Source organism: Leptinotarsa decemlineata, unplaced genomic scaffold (assembly GCF_025532065.1).
Source record: "Leptinotarsa decemlineata unplaced genomic scaffold, Ldec_3_MD MMD2_tig00026282_RagTag_RagTag, whole genome shotgun sequence".
NCBI lineage: Eukaryota > Metazoa > Arthropoda > Insecta > Coleoptera > Chrysomelidae > Leptinotarsa > Leptinotarsa decemlineata.
Genome location: NW_027412668.1, coordinates 2,082,952 through 2,110,031, shown reverse-complemented (window position 1 = coordinate 2,110,031; position 27,080 = coordinate 2,082,952). Strand labels below are relative to the sequence as shown.

The 27,080-nt window shown below is 35.7% G+C and overlaps 1 protein-coding gene across 1 annotated transcript in view; it reads left to right on the top strand.

Annotated features, from left to right (window-relative positions):
- Positions 1-27,065, top strand: part of Rbcn-3B (WD repeat-containing protein Rbcn-3B) — a 28,593-nt gene extending 1,528 nt beyond the window's left edge. Inside the window, 27 exon segments of the mRNA XM_074179596.1 lie at positions 3,464-3,674; positions 6,833-6,976; positions 7,041-7,269; positions 7,328-7,460; positions 10,686-10,776; positions 10,834-11,113; positions 14,316-14,456; positions 14,531-14,751; positions 14,824-15,013; positions 15,016-15,042; positions 15,104-15,203; positions 15,324-15,484; positions 15,573-15,755; positions 15,836-15,904; positions 17,517-17,589; positions 17,634-17,823; positions 18,153-18,460; positions 20,993-21,122; positions 21,171-21,295; positions 21,437-21,590; positions 21,730-21,931; positions 22,050-22,226; positions 22,283-22,409; positions 22,469-22,655; positions 22,712-22,838; positions 22,934-23,104; positions 24,240-27,065. Coding sequence (XP_074035697.1) covers positions 3,464-3,674; positions 6,833-6,976; positions 7,041-7,269; positions 7,328-7,460; positions 10,686-10,776; positions 10,834-11,113; positions 14,316-14,456; positions 14,531-14,751; positions 14,824-15,013; positions 15,016-15,042; positions 15,104-15,203; positions 15,324-15,484; positions 15,573-15,755; positions 15,836-15,904; positions 17,517-17,589; positions 17,634-17,823; positions 18,153-18,460; positions 20,993-21,122; positions 21,171-21,295; positions 21,437-21,590; positions 21,730-21,931; positions 22,050-22,226; positions 22,283-22,409; positions 22,469-22,655; positions 22,712-22,838; positions 22,934-23,104; positions 24,240-24,412 — 4,324 coding nt within the window. The 3' untranslated portion in view covers positions 24,413-27,065.
- The last annotated feature ends 15 nt before the right edge of the window (positions 27,066-27,080 follow it).

Below are 27,080 nucleotides of genomic sequence, written 5' to 3'. Positions count from 1 at the left end.
AACAAGATCAAGACCATAAAAAGCATTTAAAGCCGTAACCCTAGGAAAACCACTTCGAAATCCATGCTAATTAGGAAAAATTATCATGCTTCTGAAGAGATGATTCAAGACAAATCAGAAAACAGTATTTAAGATTTCAACCCATACTAGAGGAGTCCATAGTTTTAAATGAATGTTGTATCTTCCTTTTTAAATAACGGAACCACCTTTTCAAATTTGTAACTGATGTTTATCAAAGTCGTGTCATGTTGGATTTATCATATCGTAAAGATTAGAAGTAATAAAGATTTTTCATGAAAACAAACAACAGTGAAAGTAGTGTGGCCCAAGGAACGTTGCAAAATTCTTGGCAGTGAATCATTATATTTATAAGACCCATAATACTGTAAACAATTTATTTTCAAGAAGTCATTGTTTTTCTTGCTTGTATGTGAAGAAATCAGGATGATGTTTTTGATCTGAAAATATAATGATCTATTTTAAGAACACCATTGCAGTTGATTGATTTTATTTGTTGTTATTTTATGGGGTATCATCAGGTACTTTTAAATTAAAAATAATAAATGAATAAATAAAATAAATAGAATCCAGGTGGATTATATTTACACAGATTTCTCAAAGGCATTTGACCGAGTAAACCACAATTTGTTGTTGCATAAACTAAACACTTTGGGTATTCAGGAAAACATTCTGAAATGGATTGAAAATTATCTAGCCTGCAGAGTACAATTTGTAAAATATGGTAATTCAGTATCTTCCTCAATCACAGTTTCATCGGGTGTACCACAGGGTTCTCATTTAGGGCCATTGTTTTGCAACCTATTTGTAAATGCCTTGAAAGATGTTATTCTTTACAGTGAATTTATTTTGTTTGCTGATGACCTGAAGATGTTTAAAGTTACTCATGACTCAACTGATACAGAATTATTACACTACGATTTATCTACCTTTGTTCGCTGGTGTGATAAAAATGTACTGCAATTAAATATAGACAAATGTGAAAAATTTACTTTTTTCCAAAACAAAAATCCCATTAACCGGCCATGTAAAATCAATCAACCAGAACTGAAAACAACATACACAATCAGCACTAAAAATGTTAAGTTTCAATCTAGATCTGCAAATGAACTATCTCTCACTTCAATAAAAATCATATATTGTTCAATTGTTAGATCAATAATCGAATACAATTCCACAATTTGGTGCCCAATCAACCGATCGTGATGAAACTTGACATGTATAAGTAATTTTCTGTAACTCGCCTCGAGATGGCGCTGTAGAACAATGTTTTTAAAACACTGTTCTATAACGCTGCTCACGCCTAAGTTCGTTGATTCTGATTCTGTCAAAATATTGAAACACCAGCGATACAGCAACATAGTACTAGTATTTAATAAAAACAATTCTAAATTTCACAACGTCCTTAAAGAAGGTGTAGTGCCCTACAATTTCCTTCAAATGGAGTATGCTAGGTGTTGCTAGGAGATGTTTTTGTTTAGATGATTTTGTTTAGAAAGTAGAAAAAAGAATTTAATAAAAACTTCAATCAAAAACGCTTTCTTGTATGATTTCTTCTCCTATTATTATTTTCGAGATTTTCAATCAGCTTATTACAAAGAATCTCTAGCTTGTTCACCTTTTCAATAACACTACCTTCTGCTTGAGATTCCTTAGATTTCTCCTGATCAATGATTTTGCAAAAAAGTTCTTTGAAATCAAAGTCTTGGGAATTTATCATTCCAGGATACTGCTTAAAAATTTCAGCCTCCAGCATTATTTTCATGTCGGGAACAGTTCCACCAGGATTGACATTGAAATATTCAAGTAGGTTGACTAACTGCTCTCGCGAAAGGTTTTGAAGTAACTTGACCATGGTTTTATCAAATGCGTAATAACTATTCACTTCTTGGGGTCACCAATTGTAGGTTTTAAACTACTTTTGGAGAAGCGTTTTTGATTGAAGTTTTTATTAAATTCTTTTCTCTATTTTCTAAACAAAAACATCTCCTAGCAACATCTAGCATACTCCATTTGAAGGAAATTGTAGGGCACTACAAAGGTGAATGAATGAATGAATGAATGAATGAATGAATGAATGAATGAATGAATACTTTTATTTAGGAAATCCTAATATACATACAATAATAATAATAATATACAATAATAATAATAAATCAGTAAACATTAATAATATGTCCTTAACCAATAATAATAATAACTAATAACTAGAGTCATACATATGACTGTAACCTAACAATGTTGAGAAATAAAATAGAAAAGGAAATAAAATTCAAAGTTAACTAACTTATATAAGACTATACTAACAATTTAAAACATACTGATACATGATAATAAATGTTAAGGTTTAAGACTACTGATGTTCTGCATCATTGAGTCTTTTCCTACAAAATTGTGTTTGTTTTAATATAGTTGTTTAGTTTAGGTTTAAATATATAAATACTTTCGCTTTGTTTTATGTCTCTTGGCAGCTTATTAAAATGGTTTAAACCTTTATAAAACAATATTTTCATCGAGTTGGTTAATCTGCATCTGCATAAATAATGAATTCATCAAAATAAGATGGTAACATATACAAAGGTAAAATATTCACTTTCATTTGTTTGAAGGTGATTGACAATGTTTCGTGATGAATTTCACTAGTTCGGACTTCCATTGTCTATATAAAATGATTTGAAATCCCTGAAACAAGTAAAAAAGGATAATTAAAAAAGAATAGTTGAAAATAACAATTATATTAAGCAACAATAAACCTGAAATGAAATGATAGTGAAATAACCTACAAGTAAAAATATAATAATTGAATGAATAAATATTAAAGGAATGAAAAAAGAAAATAATAAAAAAAAATCTCTACACTTTTTTATTTTTTTATTATTTTCTTTTTTCATTCCTTTAATATTTATTCATTCAATTATTATATTTTTACTTGTAGGTTATTTCACTATCATTTCATTTCAGGTTTATTGGTGCTTAATATAATTGTTATTTTCAACTATTCTTTTTTAATTATCCTTTTTTACTTGTTTCAGGGATTTCAAATCATTTTATATAGTAGACAATGGAAGTCCGAACTAGTGAAATTCATTCACTTTCATTAATAATAATAATTGAACTTTTTAGTACATCTAATAGTTGTGAGAGAGTTAATTCGTCATGGAGATTGTAACCCTCATAAAAGATAATTTTCAAAATCCGGTATGTTTTCGATACACAATCAATTGGTTGACCTGCTTAGTGCTAAAATGATCAGTGACATTGATCTCATTAAAAATTTCAAGTGTCTGATATGATCCTAACCTATCAAAAAAACTTTTCCTTGCCAGAACAAAAATACTGTCTCTCAACGCGACTTTCGCCAACCAATATGGCATCATCAGGAGATGACAGTTTCAGGACTGACTTCATTTTCTACTACATCATTTATTGTTGATACATTTTTCAGGCAAGTTGACCCCGATACGCTCCATATGATTCCAAGATGTCTCTTAGTTGGACACACGGCTCCAATATTGTGTATATCCCGAGCTTCGATGATTCAGGATAACAACTACATCGTTTCAAGTTCCGAGGCAGGTGAAATGTGCACGTGGGATTTGACAGATGGGAAGTGCAGAGAAGCCATTAAGATGCCACAGGTGCATACTAACATACAGGTGCGTGCGTCTTTACATAAAAAATTAACACATTTTTTAATTTTAATTCACGTCAGGAGTAATCTCCTGTTATGTTTTTGAATCATAAGAATTGTTGGTGTTTCTGGAAAGATTATCAATTTGATAAATGATATTGTATGATCCTAAAATAAATAGTTATTTATGATATTTGTCAAATTTATCTTTCATTTCATTATTGGCAAATAGTATAGATGTAACACATGTAAAACTGTTTTTTTTATTTTGACTTTAGATCTTTCACAGGATGACTTGAATACATGATTCAGAACAAACTGATGTAAGATTGTACATCAGCATTTTTTTCTTTATGAGATAAGATCTACATCTATATCTTTAGTGTAATTACAAGAAATAGTTGATTAAAAAATGATTGATACAGGGTAGTGACCTTTTTTTGCTTTCTTTTGCCACCTTGGTAATGGGGAATGTTCCTCCTGATGAAAATCAAATAGTTTTCATAAAAGAGCTCTAAAACAATGCATTTTAAACTTATCATTTCAACCTTTTTCTTTAAAAATTATTGAAATACTTACTTGACAAGAACTTGGACAACGAATAAAAGTATATGTTTCACACACAGTACAATCACAGTTTCATCACATTCTAAATTACAGGGCATCGTCAAAATATTCTTGTAAGTCATAATAGGCTTTATCACTTGATAGTTTTGTACATTTCTTTCTAAATATGATGAAAGGAGTCTCTTGAATTTCATTGGGAAGTTTATTGTATATCCTGTTCCATTATATATCAACGAGTTTTGAATCAAACATGTTTTTGGAATTGGTAGACTCAGTTCATTTGACCGCCTTGTGTGATATGTGGCTGTAGCTGTAGATTCATAGTTCTCCCTATTTTTATGTATAATTGACACGGTTTCCAATATAAATATTGAAATAACCGTAATCTATGTTCTCGAAAAAGGGGTTTACATGAATTCCACCATTTTGCTTTACATAAGTACCTGCAAGACTGCTAATATATTTGTTTTGCTAGTATTCAATGATAGAAGATTCGATTCAAACCAATTCTTCACTTTTTTCATGTCTTGGCACATTTTGTTATGCAATCTGTTTTTGTCCTTGTCATGCCACATTAATATGGTGTCGTCAGCAAATAAGGTAAAGCTTCCTGTAATCGATATGTTGGTCAAATCATTAATCACAGTCACAGAAACAGCACAGGACATAACACAGAGCCCTGAGGCACTCCACAATGTATCTCTCCCACGTCCGAGTTAGATGACGTTCTTACAAATTGTTTTCTGTCAGAAAGGTATGAACTAAACCAAATATGACTGTTGTCCCTAAAACCATATCTTATGAGTTTCCGAAGCAATATGCTGTGATTGACACAGTCAAAAGCTTTGGATAAGTCACAAAGCACTGCTGCAGTGGCCTCCCCGCTGTTGATTTCATTATACACCAATTGCAATACTTTTGATAAAGGGATTCGTTTCTATTTCACCATTTGGCAACTTCGGTTATAGCTAATAAAGGACAATGAATCTGTTACCTGTATGAGACAAACAAAGATGACATATTTCAGAGGCGTGCTGTTCTGTTTACTTATGTTCCGAGTTCCGAGACATTCTGTGATATATGACATTTTGTGCACCTAACCTATCTTCCTCTATATAAATAAATAACAAAACAACTGTCGTTTATGTGGCTTGTGGAGTTGGTATTGAACTATAATTTATATTTTGCCTTAATTGTTGATTTATAAAGATAATTTTCCTTTTTTAAAGAATATCTGGGTAAAATAAAGTGAATTTTCATTTTTCTCAAAAAACATTCACCCATTTCTATTTTGTCTCCTTTGAAGTTGCCCCCTTAGTAGTATACCTAATATGGTGTCGTGTTCAGACACAAGTTCATTTCTTGCCAACAAAATCCAAGTATCTTCCTGCAAACAGTGCAAATAAAGTGTCACCAATAAAGTTACGTGTGTTCAATGCAAACTGCCAACATTTGTAGTGAAAACCTTGACGATGTACATATAATACACTTGCATCAGCGTTTATTTCAATCCTCAAAGCAGTTCTGATACACACTTTTCGGTATGTCATCGAGCTCTCTCATCGATTCGGTTTTTATATACTCAATCATTGCAAAACGCAGTCCTTCCATAGGAGCCAAATCTGGTCAATACGGTGGCTGAATGCGGTACCTGTACCTGATAAATATTGCGTTTAGAGCACATGTTTAGTTTGTCTGAGTTGAGATTGTCATTTGTGTCAGTTGTCGTGTTAATTGTTCATACAGTTACCTCAACTAGGTATTAAGAATACTGAATGGGAAATGAGTCTAGCAAAAATGAATAACATAAACATCAAGTACGTATTGTAGCTGACAGTCAGAGAATATATGTGATGCAAACACATTGATGTGGATGATGAAATTAATACAGTGAAATTCAGAAAGTCCTGGGAATTTAGACCAATCAACACTTTGCCTTGGATTGAAAAAATATTAGAACTCGCAGTTTATAATCAACTCATTGAATATCTAAAAAATAATGATATATTACTAAAATATTAGTCAGGTTTCAGAAAACACCATTCATGTGAGTCTGCATTACAAGTCACAATATCAAAATGGAAAGAATCAATTGATAATGGACATTATATTATAGCCGCATTTTTAGATCTTAAAAGAGCTTTTGAGACAATTGATCGCCACATATTACTAAATAAACTGCAAAGTATTGGTATCAGGGAAACTGTTTTGTTATGGCTGACTGATTATTTATCACAAAGCAAACAGGTAACCAAAATAAAGGATTCAGTGTCATCATCTCGCGATGTCATTTTCGGGGTACCTCAGGGGAGTGTTTTGGGACCTATATTATTTTTAATCTACCTAAATGATATAGATAACATCCATGGTTGTGATTTCATGAACCTTTTTGCAGACGACACTTTGTTATCAATTTCAGGAGATAATATATAAACAGTAGCTGATCAAATGAATAATGAACTAAGAAATGTTTTCAAGTACATGAATAGCAATAAATTAAAACTCAACACCTCCAAAACAAAATATATGATCTTATCAACTGGTTAAAAGCTATCACTCATCAACAATATCGACATAAGAATATCAACATAAGTTATAAATTCGCTCTTTTCCCAGGCCTACCACATGTGCAATTGCGAGGACCTTCGGTTGTTCTGCAATGGCTACTACCCCGAAATCATAGTGATGGACCCATTCAGCTTGGAGGTGCTCTTCATGCTCTCCTCCAAACAAAACCCCGATTGGATCAGTGCTTTGCATGTATGTGTTTCGAAACTCTGCTGAATGGGGCTCAGTAATTCAAATCCTTTTGCAATTAATGTAGGTGCTGAGACCGGCCAAGCGTAAAGACGACGTAGTCCTGGCCTTAACCACAACCGGCATGGTCAAAGTGTGGACGCTGACCGGAGCAGAGCACAGACACCAGGAGCCCATATACGAGAACGAGAGCAAGCAAATCCGGACATTGAACGCGGTGTGTTTGCAGTGCTGCTGCTACAATCAACGAACGGTGCTTGTCGTGTGCACCAAGTATTGGCAAATATACGATGCTGGTAAGTCGTAGTGATTATCCGGCTCGAAGGACCAATTTTAAAACGCGTGCTTTTCAAGGTGATTTCAGCGTCTTGTGTTCCTATCTGGCTCCCAGGGGAGAGAGGTGGATGTCGGGGGACTTTCTGGCCATCGATAGGATCATCATGTGGTCGGATGCCGGGAAAGGTTATCTTTACAAGCTGCCATCCAAGTAAGGCTCAGATAACTGATTTTGTAGGTGGTTTGAGGTATGAGTTGGACGAGGGGATGATTTTTTTCCTAACTTAACAAACATCTCGGTGGATTGGTCTTAAATTCTTTGTTCAGTGGGTTTATTGAAGGATGTTACTAGATTGGGGAATGCATTAACGGTTGTTGTATACAGAGCGGGTGGTTGTGTTAGTAGGAGTGATATTTGGAGCGTTGAAAAATTATATTATGTATTCAAGTGTATTTGTGGGATATGATGGAACTTCCAAAGTTTAGCGGTTGTCGGATCCAATAAGAAGTAAAACTCTGAAAAACCGTAATGTCAAATCGTAAAAGTTTTTTTCCTATGCTAAAAGATACAAGCTACAAAGAACTTTGTCAAGAATTCCATAAGAGAGTGAAGAGTCGCAAACATGAAGTTTAATTTTTTTTTGAAACAGAGTTTTTGACTTTCTACTACTCCATCTTGAAGATTCCCACATTTTTTTGTAGCAAGATGGAGTGGTAGAAAGCCAAAAACTTTCTTTCCCAAAATTTAATCACTTCCAAAAATATAATCCTTTCAATTTAAATGAAGGTTTATATTTTGACAGTGGAGAATCAAATGTCATATCTAAAAGTCGCATATTTTATTTAAAATGTTCAGTTTTTACTGGTAATCGTAATATAAAAACTATAACTATGGAGGTATATACATTTTTTGTCATGATTTATTTCTAAAATGTTCTTCCTATTTGTCAGATATATCTATTTTATATTTATTTTTTGTTTTGCGGAATCCCGTTAACAACTTTTTTTATATATTCATATTCAGTTTGAACCGAATATAAAAATGATACTTCTTGATGGAAAATAAAAGATGTCGCCTTGAATTATTCTCATCCCCTCCTCGCTAACAATTGTTAATCATCTTATTTCTTTCAGCCTAAATTGAAATATAAACTGAAGACTTGTTAACTACAGAGTTTTTATTTATTTTTTTAATTTAGCAATTTGAGTTAGAATTAATTTTAATTAATGTGCACCTACTGTTAGCAAAATATATTAATACTTTCTTTTTTTATTTTCACCTGGACAACAAACAGCAAGCTACGTGGCAAGAGTATTATTAATAGGTTAGAAACTCACTCATTTACATTTTTTTTATTTTGCTTCATGCAGAAATCCAGTTCTTGAAAAGGAATGGGGGTACCAGTGGTTAAATTTTTCATTTTATTTTTACAAGGGCTGTTTGAAAAGTAGGAATAAAAACATTCTGCAGAAAAAAGAATTATTCGTTCTCCCGAAATACATGCATTTTTCACGTAATCTCCACACTTTTCGCACTTCACTTCCACAGGGGTTGAATCTGGACTGTATGGTGGGTGATCTACAGATAGTTGTCATGGATACGTCATTTTAAAAAATAAATATAATCTACAGCAGAGGTTCTCAAACTTATTTTGTCTACTACCACCCACTTCGAGAATTAATTATTTTCTAACGCCCCCCAATTTTTTACTTTACTACATCTTAAGAATCACAATCGCAGTCATTATTTTAATAATTAAATTACGTGTGTCATTATGTGGAGATATTATAGGAAGCTCAGAGTCCGTCGTCGTTTTGCTTAGAAACCCCTGTTGACACAGTTGGCTGAGCTGAGTGTTTCTTTTCCAGTTCTTGAAAATAAGTCACACTATTGTCTTTTTTATCTGAATGCATTTTATTCAAATGATCTTGTAGCCTTGACAGTTTCATCGCTTCATTCAAAAATTTTTTTGACAAAGAAGGCACATAGGCGAAGATGGATTTGTGGGATTTTCAATAAATTCATATTTTATATATTCCGCGCTATACTGCCGTTTCTTCTTTTTTGCTTTCGACATAATTTTGTCTTCAAAATTGACAAAGAAAAGAATTGACAGTAAAAAACACTCACAGTATTCACCACCGCACGTACAGCACTTTACTTAGCTAGTCGCTAACTAAATTCACTTGTTTTTGTAATATCGTCGAATGACATTACTGGCTGGATGGCGCGCGCGCTTTTATATGAGGCAACGGGCGGGCCTAGTACTTTCGAGAATGGAGACTAGGAACTTCTCGCTTCGCATTGAAGCTTACCGCCATCTATTGTACAGTTTGGCAACTAACGGACAGGAAATAGTTACTGTCTAGTCCCCTAGATGGCGTTACACGGAAACGCGCGTTAAGCGTAAATGAGCACCCATTGGATTGTTTATTTGTATATGTTGTGAATTATGTCACTGAATAAGGTCGAATATACAGTAAAAGGTTCATCTCGAGTTTCATTGAAAACTCTACGTTTTAACTTTGCTTTAACTTTTTACACAAACTGAAAATGGTAGATCAATACTCAATATACATTAGGCGAATTGTCAAAAGTCTACTCGTGGTACTTATCTGTAGAGTGGGGTAAACATATGGGCTACACACACCGTTTGTGATGGGCCAGTCTCCACCAGGACCCTCAAATCCTCGTCCTGGATTACTGTAGGTCAACCACTAACACTATCCTTGCCAAATGCCTTCTTTGGGTTGTTTCGGCAGGGCTTAGGTTCAGTTTGAATTCGTAATACTTTTTAAGCAGCCCTCGTATATTAAAGTGAAAGACTGATCTATAAACCAATCATTACTTTCAAGATCTAAAGGCATATCACCTCTGTTACTCAAGAATACCTTTTCCTCACAGACAGTTGACTTGAACAGAATTTTGCCTCGAAATCAAGAACTGGAATGGTTAAAATTACCCCGCCGAAAAATCGTGGGTAATTTTGATAAACCAGCTTATTTCCGTGCCTTGCATTTGTTAAAGAACAGTTTCTCAGGTAAATGTTTTTGTGTTCAACCATTGAACACCTTTTTTTAATTTAATACATGCAAAGCCTACACTCACAGCACTCTTTTCTTTTTCAGCCTCTTTTTTTTGTTTCTCATGCATGACTCTCACTTTTTCTATATGACTAATTGAAGTTCTAATAACTTGCATAACCTCAAAGTGTTCCGCTTTGCCATCCATGCTTTCGAGTTCGCTCTACAAATCGTAAAATAATAGGTTTGGGGTGATTCACGTGTGAGAAAGATTGTTGTAGATGCTGGAAATATTCAGTGATAACATACAGGATCTACAACTGTCTCGTTTTTTTCTGACTGTATATTTTTATACTCTCGGAAGAGGTTCGGCACGTTCAGCCGTTGAGAAATTGGAATTTACTGTTTACAGCAGCATACCGGATAACACAGATTTCCATACGCCCAGTATAGAGAGCGACAGCCCTTTTTTGTACTGCCTGCTGAATCAACCAGACAGCAAGGTAAATTGAATCATTTTTATCGTACGAGGCATTAGTTATTGTGTCTTTACGTTTCAGCCATTGTCTTGCCCGCCTGCAATGCGCTTCGTCACTACCAACCGTCACAACAAACAGACCAAGTCGCGTTATTTAATTCGGGGTGATTCCGAAGGGTACGTATTGGTGTGGAACATTCCTGAAATATCGGCCGCCCAACTCGAAGAGATTCAACGACAGAAACTACCACAACCGGTAACGATGGTAGCCACCATGACGACTAGTTTGACGGAAGCATGGGCGAGCATGAATCCGAGCCCTGTTGGGATCCTGGATCAGTTGGAGAAACAAGAAGGACAGCGTAAGTGTTGCTAGATCAAGATTGTAACCTTTATCGTGCTTCAACTGTGTAAACTCGCCAGAATTACCGGTAATAACAATGTAATTGATATCATAGCACCGGATCAGTCAAACCTTAGTTGTGTTTTTGTAAAACTATTTAGTGAAAATCTCACAATAAAGTGTTTTTTGAATACTTTACAGCAGGGGTCTCCAAACTACGGCCCGCGGGCCAAATCTGGCCCGCCAGTGTCATCAATCCGGCCCGCGACAGCCAATGATTACCTAATTGTTGTTACTATTGCTGAGATGAGTTAAAGAAGAAAACACAGAATGATAATTACTCGGTTTTATTTACGTGCAAGGTAAAACTTAACGACAGAAATGATGACAAAGAAAACTTAACTTATGTATCTAAGTTTAAGCATATTAATAACTAACAAATAATTGAAATGAATCACAGTAAAACAAAAACACTAATGAGATTCATGTAATTGTGATTTTCCACCGACAATACTTTGTAGTTGTGGATCAATTTTACTTGTACCAATTATCAAAAGAGATTCAAGATGCTCATCGGTTAATTGGGATCTGTAAACATTCTTTGTGTACTTCATCTTGGAAAACGTTTTCTCACACAAGTAAGTAGTACCAAAAACAGAAAACAACCCACGAGCAAATTTATGCAAATTATCAAATTGTTCCAGTGGAAGACTCTTACAAAATTCCAACAAAGATGAATTTTGATATTTGTTCTTAAGCATATCACCGCACCGTAAATCTATAATTTCCATTTGGACTTCCTGAGCCAGGGTTTCAATGTCAGAATCAAAAGGATTTTGAAAAAGCTTAATTTCATTCGCAATGACATCAAAATCTGAAAAACGAGTATCAAAATTTATCTTCAAAGCACTCGAAAGTTTCGATTGCAAAATTATCGGGAAATTCAGTTTCTGTAGTGTTGCTGAATATTTCACATGTTTCAAAATGTGTGAAACATTTTTTACGTAATTGCGATTGAAATAGTATTATTTTCTGGCTGAAGGATTTGATATTGGTGTATAAATCAGGGAGAAGCTGATTTTCTCCTTGCAATCTCAAATTCAGTTCGTTCATATGATTTGTCAAATCGACATAGAAGGCTAACTTCCATATCCATTCACTATTTTCTAAATCGTCAAAAGGGCGCTGCTTCTCTTTTAAAAAAATTTCGATGTCTGCTCGAAGTTCAAAAAAGCGCTTAAGGACTTTTCCGCAACTAAGCCAGCGTACGGCATAATGATATGGTAAATCATTTTCTCCAATCTGTTGAATAAACTCGCGGAATTGTCGGTGATTCAGCCCAGTGGATCTGATGAAATTAACAACTGATATGACTGGTTTTAGAACTTCAGACATATCCAAAATTTTCCGCACAAGGACTGTTGATGAATGATACAATGTAAGACTAATGGTTTTGAACCACCATCATTTCCTACAGCCTTTGACACAAGTGCAACCACTTCTTTATTTTTGCCTCCATCAGTTGTTATAGATTTCAAATTTCTCCATCGATGGTTCTTTTTATTAATGTCATTTTCAACTCCCTTAAAAATATCTGCCCCTGTTGTCGTGCCGTGAATACTATCAATATCAAGAAGTTCTTTATACACTTCATAGCTTTTATCTACTCCGCGAATAAAAGTCAACACCTGAGTAATATCTGACACATCCGTTGACTCATCCAATGCTAGAGAAAACCACTCATGATGTCCTTTTTTGTCAGACAGTTAAGATGATATATTTTCTGCGATGTCTGGCACCCTCCGAGCCACGGTGTTTGCTGACAAACTGACACTTCTAAATTAATTTACCTTTTCGGAACATATTTCTTCGGCTACTACAATCAAGCATTCTTTTATCATTTCTCCATCGGTGAATGGTTTGCCACGTTTGCCGATTTCAAGAGCCACACGAAAGCTGGCGCGAGTTGCAGACTCTTGTTCAGTATTCGCTTTGGTAAACAAAGATTGCTGCAATTTGAGTCCGCGTTTCAAAGCTTCAAATTTTTTCTTCCGCAAACGTCCTGTATACTTGGAGTAACTTTGAAGATGTTTCGATTCATAGTGTCGTTTAATGTTATAGTCTTTGAGAACAGCTATGGTTTCATTACAAATTAAACATAGCACCTTATTACTGGACTCAATCACAAAATACTGAAAGATCCATTTTTCTTGGAACGTTCTGCATTCACTGTCGATTTTTCGCTTCTTTTCCATACTAACAAATCACACATAAAAACAATAAGTCAAATCAAAATACTTTTATTGGCGGGTGTTACTTTATTTCACAATAGACAGTTTCGCTTCCTACGCAGACTAACTCGCAGTTGCGCCTCTAGCCTTTTTATATGCAATTATTACTGCCATCTCGAGGTGATCGGAATACACTAGCTAGAACCAGAACTTTCTCGAACCAACGCGGTAATTCCAAATATTTAATTACGCCTAATGCCACCTAGCGGGTAGCTGAAAAAGATAGTACATAGTACCACTACTCGCCACTAGATGTCGTTAAGTGTCACAATAATAATTGAAATGCAAAAAAAGCGTAAGTTTGCTTGGGTCACGCACTTTGCGACTATCCTAGTTTAGAAATATACTTAAGAGCAGAAATTGGCCCTTTGAACAAACTGAAAAAATCATTATGGTCCGAAGGCTTCAAAGTTTGGAGACCCCTGCTTTACAGTTATGTATCCAAGTTTCATTTACTGTACCGTAAATAATCAGTACCAAACCTCGGATTTATTGCGCCTAAACTGCAAACACGCTCTTTTGACATGTTCATAACCTCTGCTATCTTCCCCCAAAAAATTTGATGCTGTCTGTCTCTCGTCTGAAACGTTTTTCAGATCAATTATCTCACGAAAGTAAAGCAATGTCGAGTTAAAATTATCATCAGTTTTATTTAATACCCTTGTTCAATTTGAAGGAAGCCTAAAATAGAATAAAGCACATTTCCAGACAATATGGTTCACAGTTCTTAAGAATGTTATTTGTTATTTATCACACCAAGAAGATAATTTGCTTAAAGCTTGATGTTCTGCATCACAAAAACTGTCAATTACTTCGTTAAAAAATAGATTGAGGAGTATTGGGCCTATTTGCGATCCTTGAGAAACTCCAAGAATTTGTATAGCATTCGTTATCCTAATCAATGATTTAAATTAAGTTTATGTGTTTCAGCGATAAAATTGACAGCTAGTATCTACCTTCCTCTTCAAAGCAGGTTAGTTGTTGGCAGAGAAGACGGTTCCATAATTATAGTACCTGCAACGCAGACTGTGATGCTGCAACTTTTACACGGAAATCATCAGCAGTATAACGGTAAGTTTTGTTGATTTTAAACTTCAACTTGACTGGGAGTTCTTGTTGACTACAAAAGCTGTTTTTTTTTTCAGGTTGGCCGCAACATCAAATTCTCTCCGGTCACGGAGGTCGAGTCAACTGTCTGCTATATCCGCACCGAGAACACTCACGGTACGACAAGAACCATCTGGTGTCAGGTGGAGTTGACTTTGCGGTGTGTCTCTGGGACTTGTATGCTGGTACATTACTCCACAGATTTTGTGTGCATGCAGGAGAAATCACCCAGTTGCTGGTTCCGCCTAACAATTGCAGCGTAAGTAACAACCAAGTAGACACACACTCATTATAAAATGAAATCAAATAGTAATCCCTACAATTTTTGCAGGCGAGAATACAAAAGTGTATATGTTCAGTAGCTTCGGATCATTCCGTCACATTGTTGAGCTTGGCAGAAAGAAAATGCGTGTGCCTAGCTTCCAGGCATCTCTTCCCCGTCACGACGATAAAGTGGAGGCCTAATGACGATTTCATGATAATCGGATGTTCTGACGGTACGGTGTACGTTTGGCAAATGGAAACGGTCACTTAGATAGGGTACTACAAGGTAAATAGTTTTCGAGGCTACGAAATGAGATGTGCTACCAGTTTTGTTTTTTTTCTGCCAGGAATCGCGGCGGAGGAGGTATTGTACGCCTGTGAAGAAAACGAAGCAAATAACGCGTCTTCGGAAGTCGGTCTTGCAAATCCTGCGGTCCATTTCTTCAGGTAAAAATTATAAGTTTGGTTGCGTGTATTGGTCCCACGTTGGGCGCCAAACTTTTTGTTATCGAGAATGGGTTTACGATCCAGGAAAATATTCTATACTGAATGAAAATAACGTTTCAGAGGTTTGAGACACAGAAACTTGTCAGCAATACGACATGCAACGCAAAGAGGTCTCCATCAACTCCAAATGCTGGGGGCCCATACGAACAATGACGATCCTCACATGCAGAGGAATCACAACTCCCCTTTATCGATACAAGGCCTAAGAACGAATCCCAAAGGTGAGATACTTTGTTATATCAGATATTCTAGGTTTGAAGATTGTGGCTCATTGTTAGACCTTTGTGATTTATATCATCGTTTTTTTAGATCCCGAGAGTCACATCTTATTTTTCGACATAGAATGTTTGATAATCGAATTGTTGAGCGAAGAATACGACATGATGTCCCCCGGCAGCCTGGAGTCGGCTGGATTGATATCGCAGGCCGAATATTTGAAAGTGGCTGCTCTCACCCAGAGCGCAAGCCCGGACGCGCATAAAAAAATTGCGGGTAAGTGTTTCCGCACGACTAGAAAACTGTGTACGTTTCTGAAAACCGTTCTAATTTGGGATAACTTTCTTTCTTGCAAGACTTCTTCGGGAAAATGAAAAACAAGGCAGAGAACATGGAAATGATTATTAAGGAAAAAGATAAACACGGTAAAAGCTTGCAGATAAGGGTAGAATTTAGGTAGCAATGGGATCGTTTCATGATTTTGGTTTACAGTTCATTTGATAGTCATTTTGAATTGAGAAGCAGTGCACTATGTTTCAGCTCTCTAAATACCGTTGTTTCCCCGTAATTAACAATTGAAAATAAGATTTTCTAGGTTCGTGACGTCACGGGCGTGATTCAAAGTAAAATCGCATTCACAGTCAACAACTAAATCTAAGAAACAAGTGCAAGAAACGCATTGGAAGGGAGAATTAATTTTACATGGGATCTAAATAACACAAAACTCACTAAAAACGTTATTTTTAAAATATCTCCTGTAGTAGACATTTTAATGTTGATATCACATAAATTTCAATAATGGAAGTGAATAGGTTCGTTCCAACCAGCGTCAGAAACGGTTTCTGACAGTCAGGATTCTGCGCAGTAATGTGATTGCGTTCCAACGTGAGTTTCCAACCATTAGTAAACTATCAGTTTTCTGTTCCACCCAAGATTCAAACCTGTTCGAAATCTATCAGAATGGTTTGAGGATTATCTTCTAACCATTAATCTGACGCATGCGTATTCCGTATTATTGTTTCTGTTTTATGTTCATGCAACTTGTAAACAACATAACCTGCAAACATTGTAATAAAATAAATTATGTATTTGCTGGCGCAGGAAAAATTATGAATTCTTTAAGTGAACCTAAAATACGAACATCTTTAATTACACAAATTAATTATTGCAGTGACCTACCGTTCCATGTTGATTAGTAATTAGAATAGAGATATAAAATACTGCAAACTTCTTTTACTCTCCAGAAATACACTTGATTAGATTTATTTTTCAAGGTTATGTTGAAATTCCATGCCAAACTTCAGTTGAACTATCAGCTGTTCCAATCACAAATTTCAAATCAATCAGAAACCAATATTTACCAGACATGCGCGTTGACAACGATTTACAAACAGTTGGAAATCTGTTTGTGACTCAAGGTTGGAACGAACCTTATATGAACCCGTTAACGTTTGAATTAATGGAAAAAATTCCCCACAATAAATAAAATTTACACGAAAACCATGGCTGCAAATAGCTTCTATATCTAAAATCAGTACTCAAAATCTAAATATCGCAAAATATTTACCTAAACACACCGAGCTCACAACAATAACAACAAAAATGGTGTCTGTCAAATTGGATCACTTTATTTTAGTTCTGTGATTGGATATTGAAAACCAATACACTTGGCAACACCGCTGTAGACACGATCAATTTTATTGGTCAACAGATACGCGGCAAATTTAAATTCTTGCTTCTCAAATTGTTCCTATTTCTGCGAATTTAAAGACATCTTGGGACCGATTAGGTTTAATCTATAAGAAATCTATAAGCAAACCAGTATCATTTTCAATAGCATGAAACAAGCCCATTGTAACTAGGTATTTTCATTTGTTTTCGATTGATTCACCAGAAGCAATGCCTGTAGGTTCTCCAGTTTATGAAATAAGATGGTTCGAGGTTTTGTTTCTGGCTGTGAATATCGTTTCAGATCAATTAATTTTTTTTTTGCTTTCTCGATGCCTTAGAGAATTGAGTTTGTTTTTCGCCCTGTAGGTATTCTCGCGAAAATGAAAGAAGGTGCCGAAACCGCCCTGGCGAAGGCTGAGAGCGTCTTGAAAGCAAGGGGGCGACCAAGCTAAAGGTATTCTCTCGCTTTCAAGACTCACTGAGTTTTATCACGAATTTTTCAGATGGCAGCGAATCAAATTCCAAGAATAACAAACCAAATTCTTTGGGCCCCCTCGAAACTAGTCACGGCATGGAGATCGCCAAGCTTTTGCTGTCTCTGTTGCACTCGTGGGGTCTGGATAATGATCTCGATAGGGTCTGTCAGGTGAAGTTGGGATTACTAAGGCCGATGGTGAGTTTTTTTGGTTGAGTTATAGTATTTTGAAACTCACCAGGCGAACTTTGTAACACCTTATTATTAATAAATATTGTGTCAAGGAAGAAAGAAGAAAAAAAAAAAACTGAAAAAAAAAAAATTCAAATTGATTGTTGTAGTTTTAAATATTTTCATTTAGTGTATTACTCTTGTTCAAAATGTGCGTTATATTATACCTACTATAAACATTTGATGTTTTTTGGGACTAATAAATTTACCATTATTATTAAAAAAAAGAATCACAAAAGTTTATGCTTGTAATCTACTTGAAAATTCCAACAATAAACTAGTATTTAATCCTTCAGGTTCCGATATCATTCGGCGTCCTGTCCAAAGCCAACCACATGTCTCTATTTCTTCCCACGTGGCACAATACGATACCCGTGGACGACGAGCCTATGCCTATCGATCTATCGCTCACCAACAGTCTCCCTCCGGAGCTCGTCAGGCAAGAACAAGTTACTAGAATATTCACGTCTCACACTCATTGGGAATTGAGCACGACGCTTACCAGCAATCATCTGCTGGCAATCATCGCTCTGAGCCACACGCTGATGTCGATGAGTAACGCCACCTTTGTTCCTGAACAGGAACGAAATCGAAAGATGTACAGGTGAGTGGGGGGGGGTAAATTATCAGTTAGGATTGGTCCTTTGAATAATCTGCAGCAATTATCTTTTTGTACTAGAGCTGGAAAGGTTTACAGCAGAGGTTCTCAAACTTATTTTGTCTACCGCCCACTTCGAGAATTAACTATTGTCTAGCGCCCCCCCAAATTTTTTTACTTTACTACATCTTGAGAATCACAATCGCAGTTATTAATTTAATAATTAAATTATGTGTGTCATGTGAAAATAAGACTTTCTGATGAGAGTAATGTAAAACACCATTTTGTAATATTAGGAAAACGTTCATTCATGTTATTAAAACAAACATTTTAATTTGAATTTTGAAACTAGCCTAATGTGATGGATGAATTTGATGATTTTTAACAAGTTTGTTAATATCAGGTTCGAATTTATTCAAAAACAGCCGTAAGTCACCGCGTTCGGTAATCTGCAACCGATTTCTCTCTTTAGTTAGCAGCGTTGCCACAGCACTAAATCCACGTTCACACAAATACGATGATGGAAATGCTATCAAAAATCGTTGAATGATGGACCACAATCCGGGGTACAATTGCGGGATTGGCTTTTGTAGCCAAAATTATTGGTATCCATTTTTGAATTTTTTTTCCTCGTTCGTTATCAGTTCTATGAGTTCTTCTTCCAGCTGGGGTGATCCTGCTTTGTTGACATTTGAAAAAGGATCCAACACCCAGTCCTGTATTTCCAATTTTAAAATGTCCTGGTATCGTTCTGTAAAATCACTGTGGAGGTTCTCCAAATGTTGGCAGTGAACAAGCAAGTCGTCGTTGTTGAAGCTTACTGCTGACAAATTAGGGAAATTGCGAAACTCATGTGTGCCGATATTATTCTTGTATAGGAGCAACTTGGCTACAAAAGCAGCAATGACATTTTTTGTTTCAATCAAATTCAAGTCGCCACCTTGAAGTTGAAGATTAACATCATTAAATAATTTATACAGGTCTGTCAAGTACGCAATATCATTCCTTGAAGTGATGAGGTTGTCGTGCAATTCTTTGTCTTTGTTTTCCAAGAACTCTATTACAGAGTCAAATAAATTGTAAAATCGAGTCAGACAATTACCTCTTGATAACCAACGCACTTCTGTGTGAAATAGCAATCGGTTGAAATCTTCAACATTAGCAACACAAAGCTGATTAAATAATCTGTCATTTAAAGAGCTGTTTCGGATTTTATTGACTGCTTTGATGATATATTGCAGTGATTGAGAGAGGCACTCACTCAAATTTTTCGCAATCAAATGTTGCCTATAAATGACGCAATGTACAGCTAGCACATCTGCACGTCCTGTTATAGCCGGAGCGCCATCCGTAGTAGCTGATATAATATTCTTGAGTGGAATTCCTTTCTCATCACAAAATTTTTCCAGTGTATTATATATGGTTTCTCCTTTCGTATCCGTCTCTAAATTTCTGGCAAATAGTAGTTCTTGATATATTTTCTCATTTTTAATAAATCAATTCGTCTTTGCACAGAACTATTGCTCAAAATAATTTTTCGGGTAATATCTGCCGCTAGTTTATGGAGCACAGTAGTTATTACTTCTTTTATTGTTGGTAAAATTAAATCCTCTCCAATAGTGTGAGGTTTACCTGTTTGAGCAATTAGCAAGGAGATATTGTAGGAAGCTAGGAGTCCTTTGTTGTCTTGCTTAAAAGCCGCTGAAAAAAGTTTTGACACAGTTGGCTGAGCTCAGTGTTTCTTTTGCAGTTCTTGAAAATAACTCACACTTTTATCTTTTTTATCTGAATGCAGATGGATTTGTGGGATTTTCAATAAATCCATATTTTATATACTTCGCGCTATACTGCCGTTTCTTCTTTTTTGCTTCCGACAATTTTGTCTTCAAAAATGCCGAAGTAAAGAATCGAGTATTAAAAACTTGCTAATGACACCACTCACAGTATTCACCAACGCACGTACAGCACTTTACCTAGCTAGTCGCTAACTAAACTCACTTGTTTTCATAATATCGACGAATGACATTACTGGCTGAATGGCGCGCTCGCTTTTATATGATGCAACGGGTGGGCCTAGTACTTTCGAGAATAGAGACTAGAAACTTCTCGCTTCGAATTGAAGCTTAACGCCATCTATTGTACAGTTTGACAACTATCGGACAGGAAATAGTTACTGTCTAGTCCCCTAGATGGCGTCACACGTGTGTTCGTTAGGAGGACAAACGAGACACAACTGACTGGGGATGAAGTCATTCATGCCGATGCTTGTCTATTTATACGTTGCCGTGGTCTGTAGTTGTAGCATGGAAAGTCCTGATTGGTCGACGGTGTGCCTGTTTGGCGGGAAGCCTTACGGTTGATTGGTGGGGTAATTGGGTGGTATGATGTGTCACACTCAACTGGAGGCCTATTGATTATTGTTGTGGGCGGTGTGTTTGCTGTCGGTGGTGCAGTTGCCTTGGACAATGTTCTCATGAATACAACTGAATTTCAAACGACACAAAATAATATTTAAATAATACTATCATGTCTTTCTAGGCAATCAACGCGTGTAAACTGGAGCAAAACAGACGAAGAGCACGAAGAAATGTACACTCAGCAGCAGGCGCAAATCAAACAAGGCTGGTCTTTGTTGGCAACTTTGCATTGCGTCCTGTTACCAGACAAGGTAAGTGTCGCTACGGGTTTCAGGATTCTATGTCAAATGTATCTTTAGGTTGTAGAGCATGGTGCTAAAAACTTCAAAAGGCCTCAGGTCGAAATGATGGTCAAGAGGTGGCAGCACCATTGCGTTGAGGTTAGGGAGGCTGCACAGACGTTACTCTTGGCCGAACTGTCAAGGTGAAATTTTCCTGTTTCTATTTCTGTGTATGCTTTTGCTACTAACTACAAGATGTTCGTTTTCACTTAGAGCTTTTGTGTCAATGTGCGAGTGTGTGAATTATTTACGAGAATTTTTTCTCTAACCATCGCTCATTTTAGGATGGGTCCTAAGGGAAGGAAGCAACTGGTAGAGGCTTGGGCTCAATACTTGCCACAGTTCACCCAGATAGAAACAATAAACACGCAGGCTAACTCTCCTGTGAGCCAGAACAACGGGAACGGGGGTCAACCGGCCAATACGCCTGATGCCTTGGTAAGCATGAGAGAGAGAGAGAGAGTAAACTCAATCAATCAATCAAAATATACTTTATTGTCAAAAAAACTTTTGTTTTGTTGACAAAACTTTGAATTGTGAGCTGAGAACTAGTAATATACTCCTATGTTATTTTCAGGATGAAGAATTTGAAGAGGAGGAAGAAGAACAAATTAGAAAGCCTTCCAGTTTGTCAGAACTGAAGAAGAAACAATCGACCGCCGTGATAATTTTAGGGGTTATAGGAGCTGAATTCGGACAAGACATCACCTGTGGTGGGGATAATAATAAGAGACGGTCCAGCGAAGATAGAAGGAAGAGTTCAGTGGCCGAGGGTTTCGGTAAGTACGAGTAACTAGTTTGATGAAGTATATTTTCTTTTAATGCAATATCACATTTTGAAACAGTGTACAGGTTATGTAATTTTCCGTTCCATTATTAAACGTTTCTTGTTTTCAGGTCCGGGCAACAACAATTTAGCAAGACTGACTTCAATGGCATTGTCCCATCTACTTTTAGCGCCCCCTTCTCAAAAACTACCAGCACACATTCCATTACGGAGAGCCGCTATCGATCTGATAGGCAGGGGCTTCACCGTGTGGGCCCCCTTTTTAGATATTAGTAAAGTATTATTAGGTGAGTCCTACGAGATAATTTGCATATCATAGCTACACATTTTTCGTTTGATTCAGGTCTGTTAGAGTTGTGTTCGGAAGCAGATAGGCTCGTTCCGAATATGACGTACGGGCTGCCTCTGACCCCACAAGCTGACTCTTGCAGGACGGCCCGGCACGCATTGACCTTGATTGCGACAGCTAGGTGATTCCTTCGATAAATCTTTGAGTGATTTTCTTATTGAAACCTTGCATATTTTTCAGACCTGCCGCCTTCATAACAACAATGGCCAAAGAAGTGGCGAGATACAATGCCATGCAACAAAATGCACAAACTTTAAATATAAACATGAATAACAATGTATTACACAAAGCCAAACCCGAAATATTGAGGGGAGTAGAGTTGCTGATAGAAAAAATGCAAAATGAGATGTCGGAATTGTTGGTGGAGGTGAGATTCGAGTTTTGGTCCTTCGAGCCGGATTTATAATCGCTTTTCTTTTCCAGTTGATGGATATTATCCTGCATTGCTTGGACCCTAGTCAATTAAAGAACAAAGGATTGCAGGATGTATTCCCGGCAGTTTGTAGATTTAATCAGGTGTCACATTGCTCCGCGACGAGGAGAATAGCTGGTAAGTGGTAACTTGCTGAACAAATGAAAAAAAATCATTATTTATTCCTTCTTTATTTTGACGGATTACATTTTGATGTTATCGTCTTTTCGCAGTTGGATCTCACACAGGTTCTCTCACGATATACGAGCTACGACAAGGAAAATGTGTTAACATCAAAGCTCATGGCTCTGGTGTCACTGCGTTGGCGTTCAGCCCAGATGGAAAGTTTTTAGTCAGTTACGCGTGTGTCGAAAACAAATTGAACTTCTGGCAAACGAGTACGGGTAAGTGCGAAACGGGTTAGAGTTTGAGCCCCACGTTGGGCGCCAAGCCGTCACTATTACCTTACATTATATACTATCAGTCTGTTAAAAAAAAATATCTATTGAATAAATATGTAGTAGCAAGCTTTATTGAATAAAGAACAGATAGAAATGCTTTATTGTGACATTGACTATAAAACTAGTTTAAATGTAACACAATTATTAGTTACAGGTCAGTTTGAGTTGAATAAATTAAGTATTCAGTACCCCGTGAAAGATTCTATATAACAATAAAGCAATGGGGAATGTTCCTCAATTTGGGTTATTACAGCAAATGCAAGTTTGAACAAAATAAAGTTGAGTTTAATTCATGAGTTTTTCAAATTCACTTCGAAAAGTATTCAAATTGATGTTTCAAATGTTGGGTTTTAATTTTTTAAAGCGATTTGTTTCTAATTCACATATTGGCAACAGCGCCTATATCAAGTTGAAATAATTTATACGTATCTAGATATTTTACTTTAAAAAAGGAAAATTATCTTTATTAACCAATAATTAAGGCAAAATATAAATTATAGTTCAATACCACCTCCACAAGCCACATAAACAACAGTTGTGTTGTTATTTATTTATATAGAGGAAGATAGGTTAGGTGCACAAAATGTCATATATCACAGAATGTCTCGGAACTCGGAACATAAGTAAACAGAACAGCACGCCTCTGAAATATGTCATCTTTGTCTCATACAGGTAACAAATTCATTGTCCTTTATTAGCTATAACCGATGTTGCCGAATGGTGAAATGGAAACGAATCCCTTTAAATGTTGAATGCATTATTTCATTCCTCTTTTTTAAGTATTTAAATAATTTTTTAAAGAAAAAGGTTGAAATGATAAGTTTAAAATGTGTTGTTTTAGAGCTCTTTTATGAAAGCTACTTGATTTTTGTCAGGAGGAACATTCCCCATTCTGATTCTGGTTATTTCCAAAAAAATTTACAATGAATACAAGTTACACTAGGCCGACGTAATTTGGATTGTGATCTAGCAAAGGTTGTAAAACGCTGCTTCAAGCAGACTAGAAGTAAATTCAGTTACTATATCAAATGAATGAACGTTTCATTGTTTCTCAGTAAAAAAACAAACACATTTCCAGGTATGTTTGGTCTCGGTCAGTCTCAAACGAAAAACATAAAATCCTACAGCACAGCTCCCATAGCCGATGTCGCTCGCCTGAATCCAATGAGGCTGGCCAGACTGATATGGATGAACAATAGAACGGTGTCGCTGATGTTGGCCGACGGTTCCGAAACGCGTTTCAACGTATAACGACTCGACTGTGGCCTTTCCTATATCTAAACTTGTTCTTTCGTATTCAGTATCTTATGGATGTATCATAATCTTTCAAACCGTATAATGTTTCAAATCGCACCGTTCTGTAATGTTACTGGTTTCAGTTTATGTGGTATCGTCGAGAGTTTCGAGTCCAGTTCGATTGTGCTCAAAAATGTAATATTATTTCGTTTCCACAATTCGTATATTTGAACATTCCAAAGCATTTATTGTTCCGGGAGAACACTGAACAGTTTATTTCAGAACGGAAGCATACAGGGTGGTTATAATGTGAAATCTATTTATATGTGTCTCGGCTTGAGTTCTGAGACATCCCGATTTTTTTATCAATCTGGGAGAGATTTATGTGAGAGAAGAGTCGATATCGAACTCTGTGGTAATATTTGGAAAAACATTCTAAAATGTATTACAAAATTGAAGCAGTCACATTTTCGGGTATTATTTTTATACATAAACATTTCCAATATTGGACTATGCTCTCGGCGATCATATTCTTTATAACGAGAGCGACAATAATTTGAATGAAGACGATCGTTGAAAGTGTGTTTTATCTTTAATTCAATATTTTACATTTCCCGGTCCGGGAAACACATTGAAAGATAGCCTTAAAGATTTCAAATACATGTGCCTATAGCGTACATACACTCATTTTTGATAAGTTTAATTTTGTAGCTTTAGCTTGTGAATATTTGTCCAGGAAAAGTAATGAATAACAACCCTCAAGATGCATGTTACCAACATTTTCTGTGTCGGAATTATTCAGTTGTTTTCTAGTAATTAGTTTAAGGAGTATTCTAGTCTCAGACATATACATTTCGATGTAACAGTTGATTTTTCCAAGTAGATCGCTAGAAGTTACCAAGTATATTTTCCAATGTAGGAATTAGCATAAATCTGGAATGTTGGCAACAATCAGGGGGTGAAGGGTGGTAACTGCGTGTCATTTCTGCTGAATTCAGGGGAGCTGGCTAGAGTGAAAATGGTGTAAATCTCTTTAACAAAGTTTTGAGCTGACGTTTTTGTGAAACATTCAGTTAAAAAATCAAGGTTATATATCTCGAAACGGTTTTATTATATTTCGAACAAAAATTTTCAATACAAAAACATTTTTGTATTGCAAATTTTCGACTTACACCACTTTTATTGTAGAAAGCTCGTATATAACCTCCAAGTGTTATATGAATTCATTATTGGAAGAATTGTTGGTGATTATATTTTTGCACTTCTATTTTGAGTCGAGTATCTCTACAAATTATTGCCATTAGTGGGTTGTCTAAGAAAAGTGGATTTCTATATATTCTTTTATCCGTCTCGAAGGACCAAAGTATTGGCGAAACTTTGAAAAATTCCTCCGAAAGTATGGACATTTTTTTGTTTGTTAGTCCGTTTTTCTTAGATTAGACTTGTATATTCAGTACAACCAATGGAATTGTTTACTTTTTTTGTCGTTGGCTTCTTCATATGATTTGTAGAAATGTTTGTGAATTTTAATTGAGTAGCTGAAAATTATATTACTCTGGAATATAATTAATGTAGCTCATAGGAAATTCTATAATTTACGGGCAAAATGTTTATAAAGATGTATATAAATGTTATTTATTTTTAAATTAGTAGATTTTAGAGTAAGTATATTTTATTCCTATATAGTGATTATAATAAATTATTGTAAAGTGTTGATTGATTTTCTGTTGGATCGATGATTTGGATGGACATATTTTTATTCTATAAAGTGCTCGTCACTGTTCATTATTTTACATTGTTGATTGGTTATATTCTTTTGAATCTTTTCGTGCAAGAGCTATTCATATATACTATAATGAGATTAACTATGTATTCTGTATGTACAATGTCAACAGCCTTATCTTTGAAAATTCGAGTTTTATGACATTATCGTGGTCGATATTTTGACGCGATTATTGATTTTTCACTGAGGAAAACTCAGTAATACCGTAAAATATGTAGGTGTCTTCTTTAACTAAACTAATTTGCTCCTCTAGTATTAAAAATGTCACTGTAATACAGTGCTGCAAAAAGAGTGCATCTTGCGATGTGCTGGGGTATCAGGAATAAGTATTTTTTCAAATTCGTCCTTGTCAAGTCCCGGCGTGTCATTTAATGGTGCACTTCCCCCGCGTTTGTGTCATCTTTGTGATTCGGGACACCCTGAATTGTACTGAATCGTCTTTATCCATATTTTATCGCATTGGTTCGCTTATGAAATTCGTTATACAAAATCTCTGGAACGTTCAGTTTTTCTGTATTTCATTGTAGCAACAAACAAATATATTTCAGATGTTTCCTCGCTCTACGAACCTTGATCTAAGAATCCTTCGTGAAATATTTCTCTTTCCAGTAAACCATAATAACTGCCTTTAACTATAAACATATTATTGCTTGCAATGTAACGATTTAGATAAAATTAATCAAATGTTTTTAGTTTTTCAATTGAATAATGTATCATTGTAATCGAACTTTGCTAAGTGTTGTGGGATTTGTTTGGAAAAAATGTGATAAAATATGGTGTTTAATGTTATGTAAATATATAAGAGTTTTTAGCAATATATGAATGTTTTATGTACATGTGTACATCAAGGTCAAGTTTAGTCAACAATATATTAACTGAAAATTATTGTTATTTTCATTT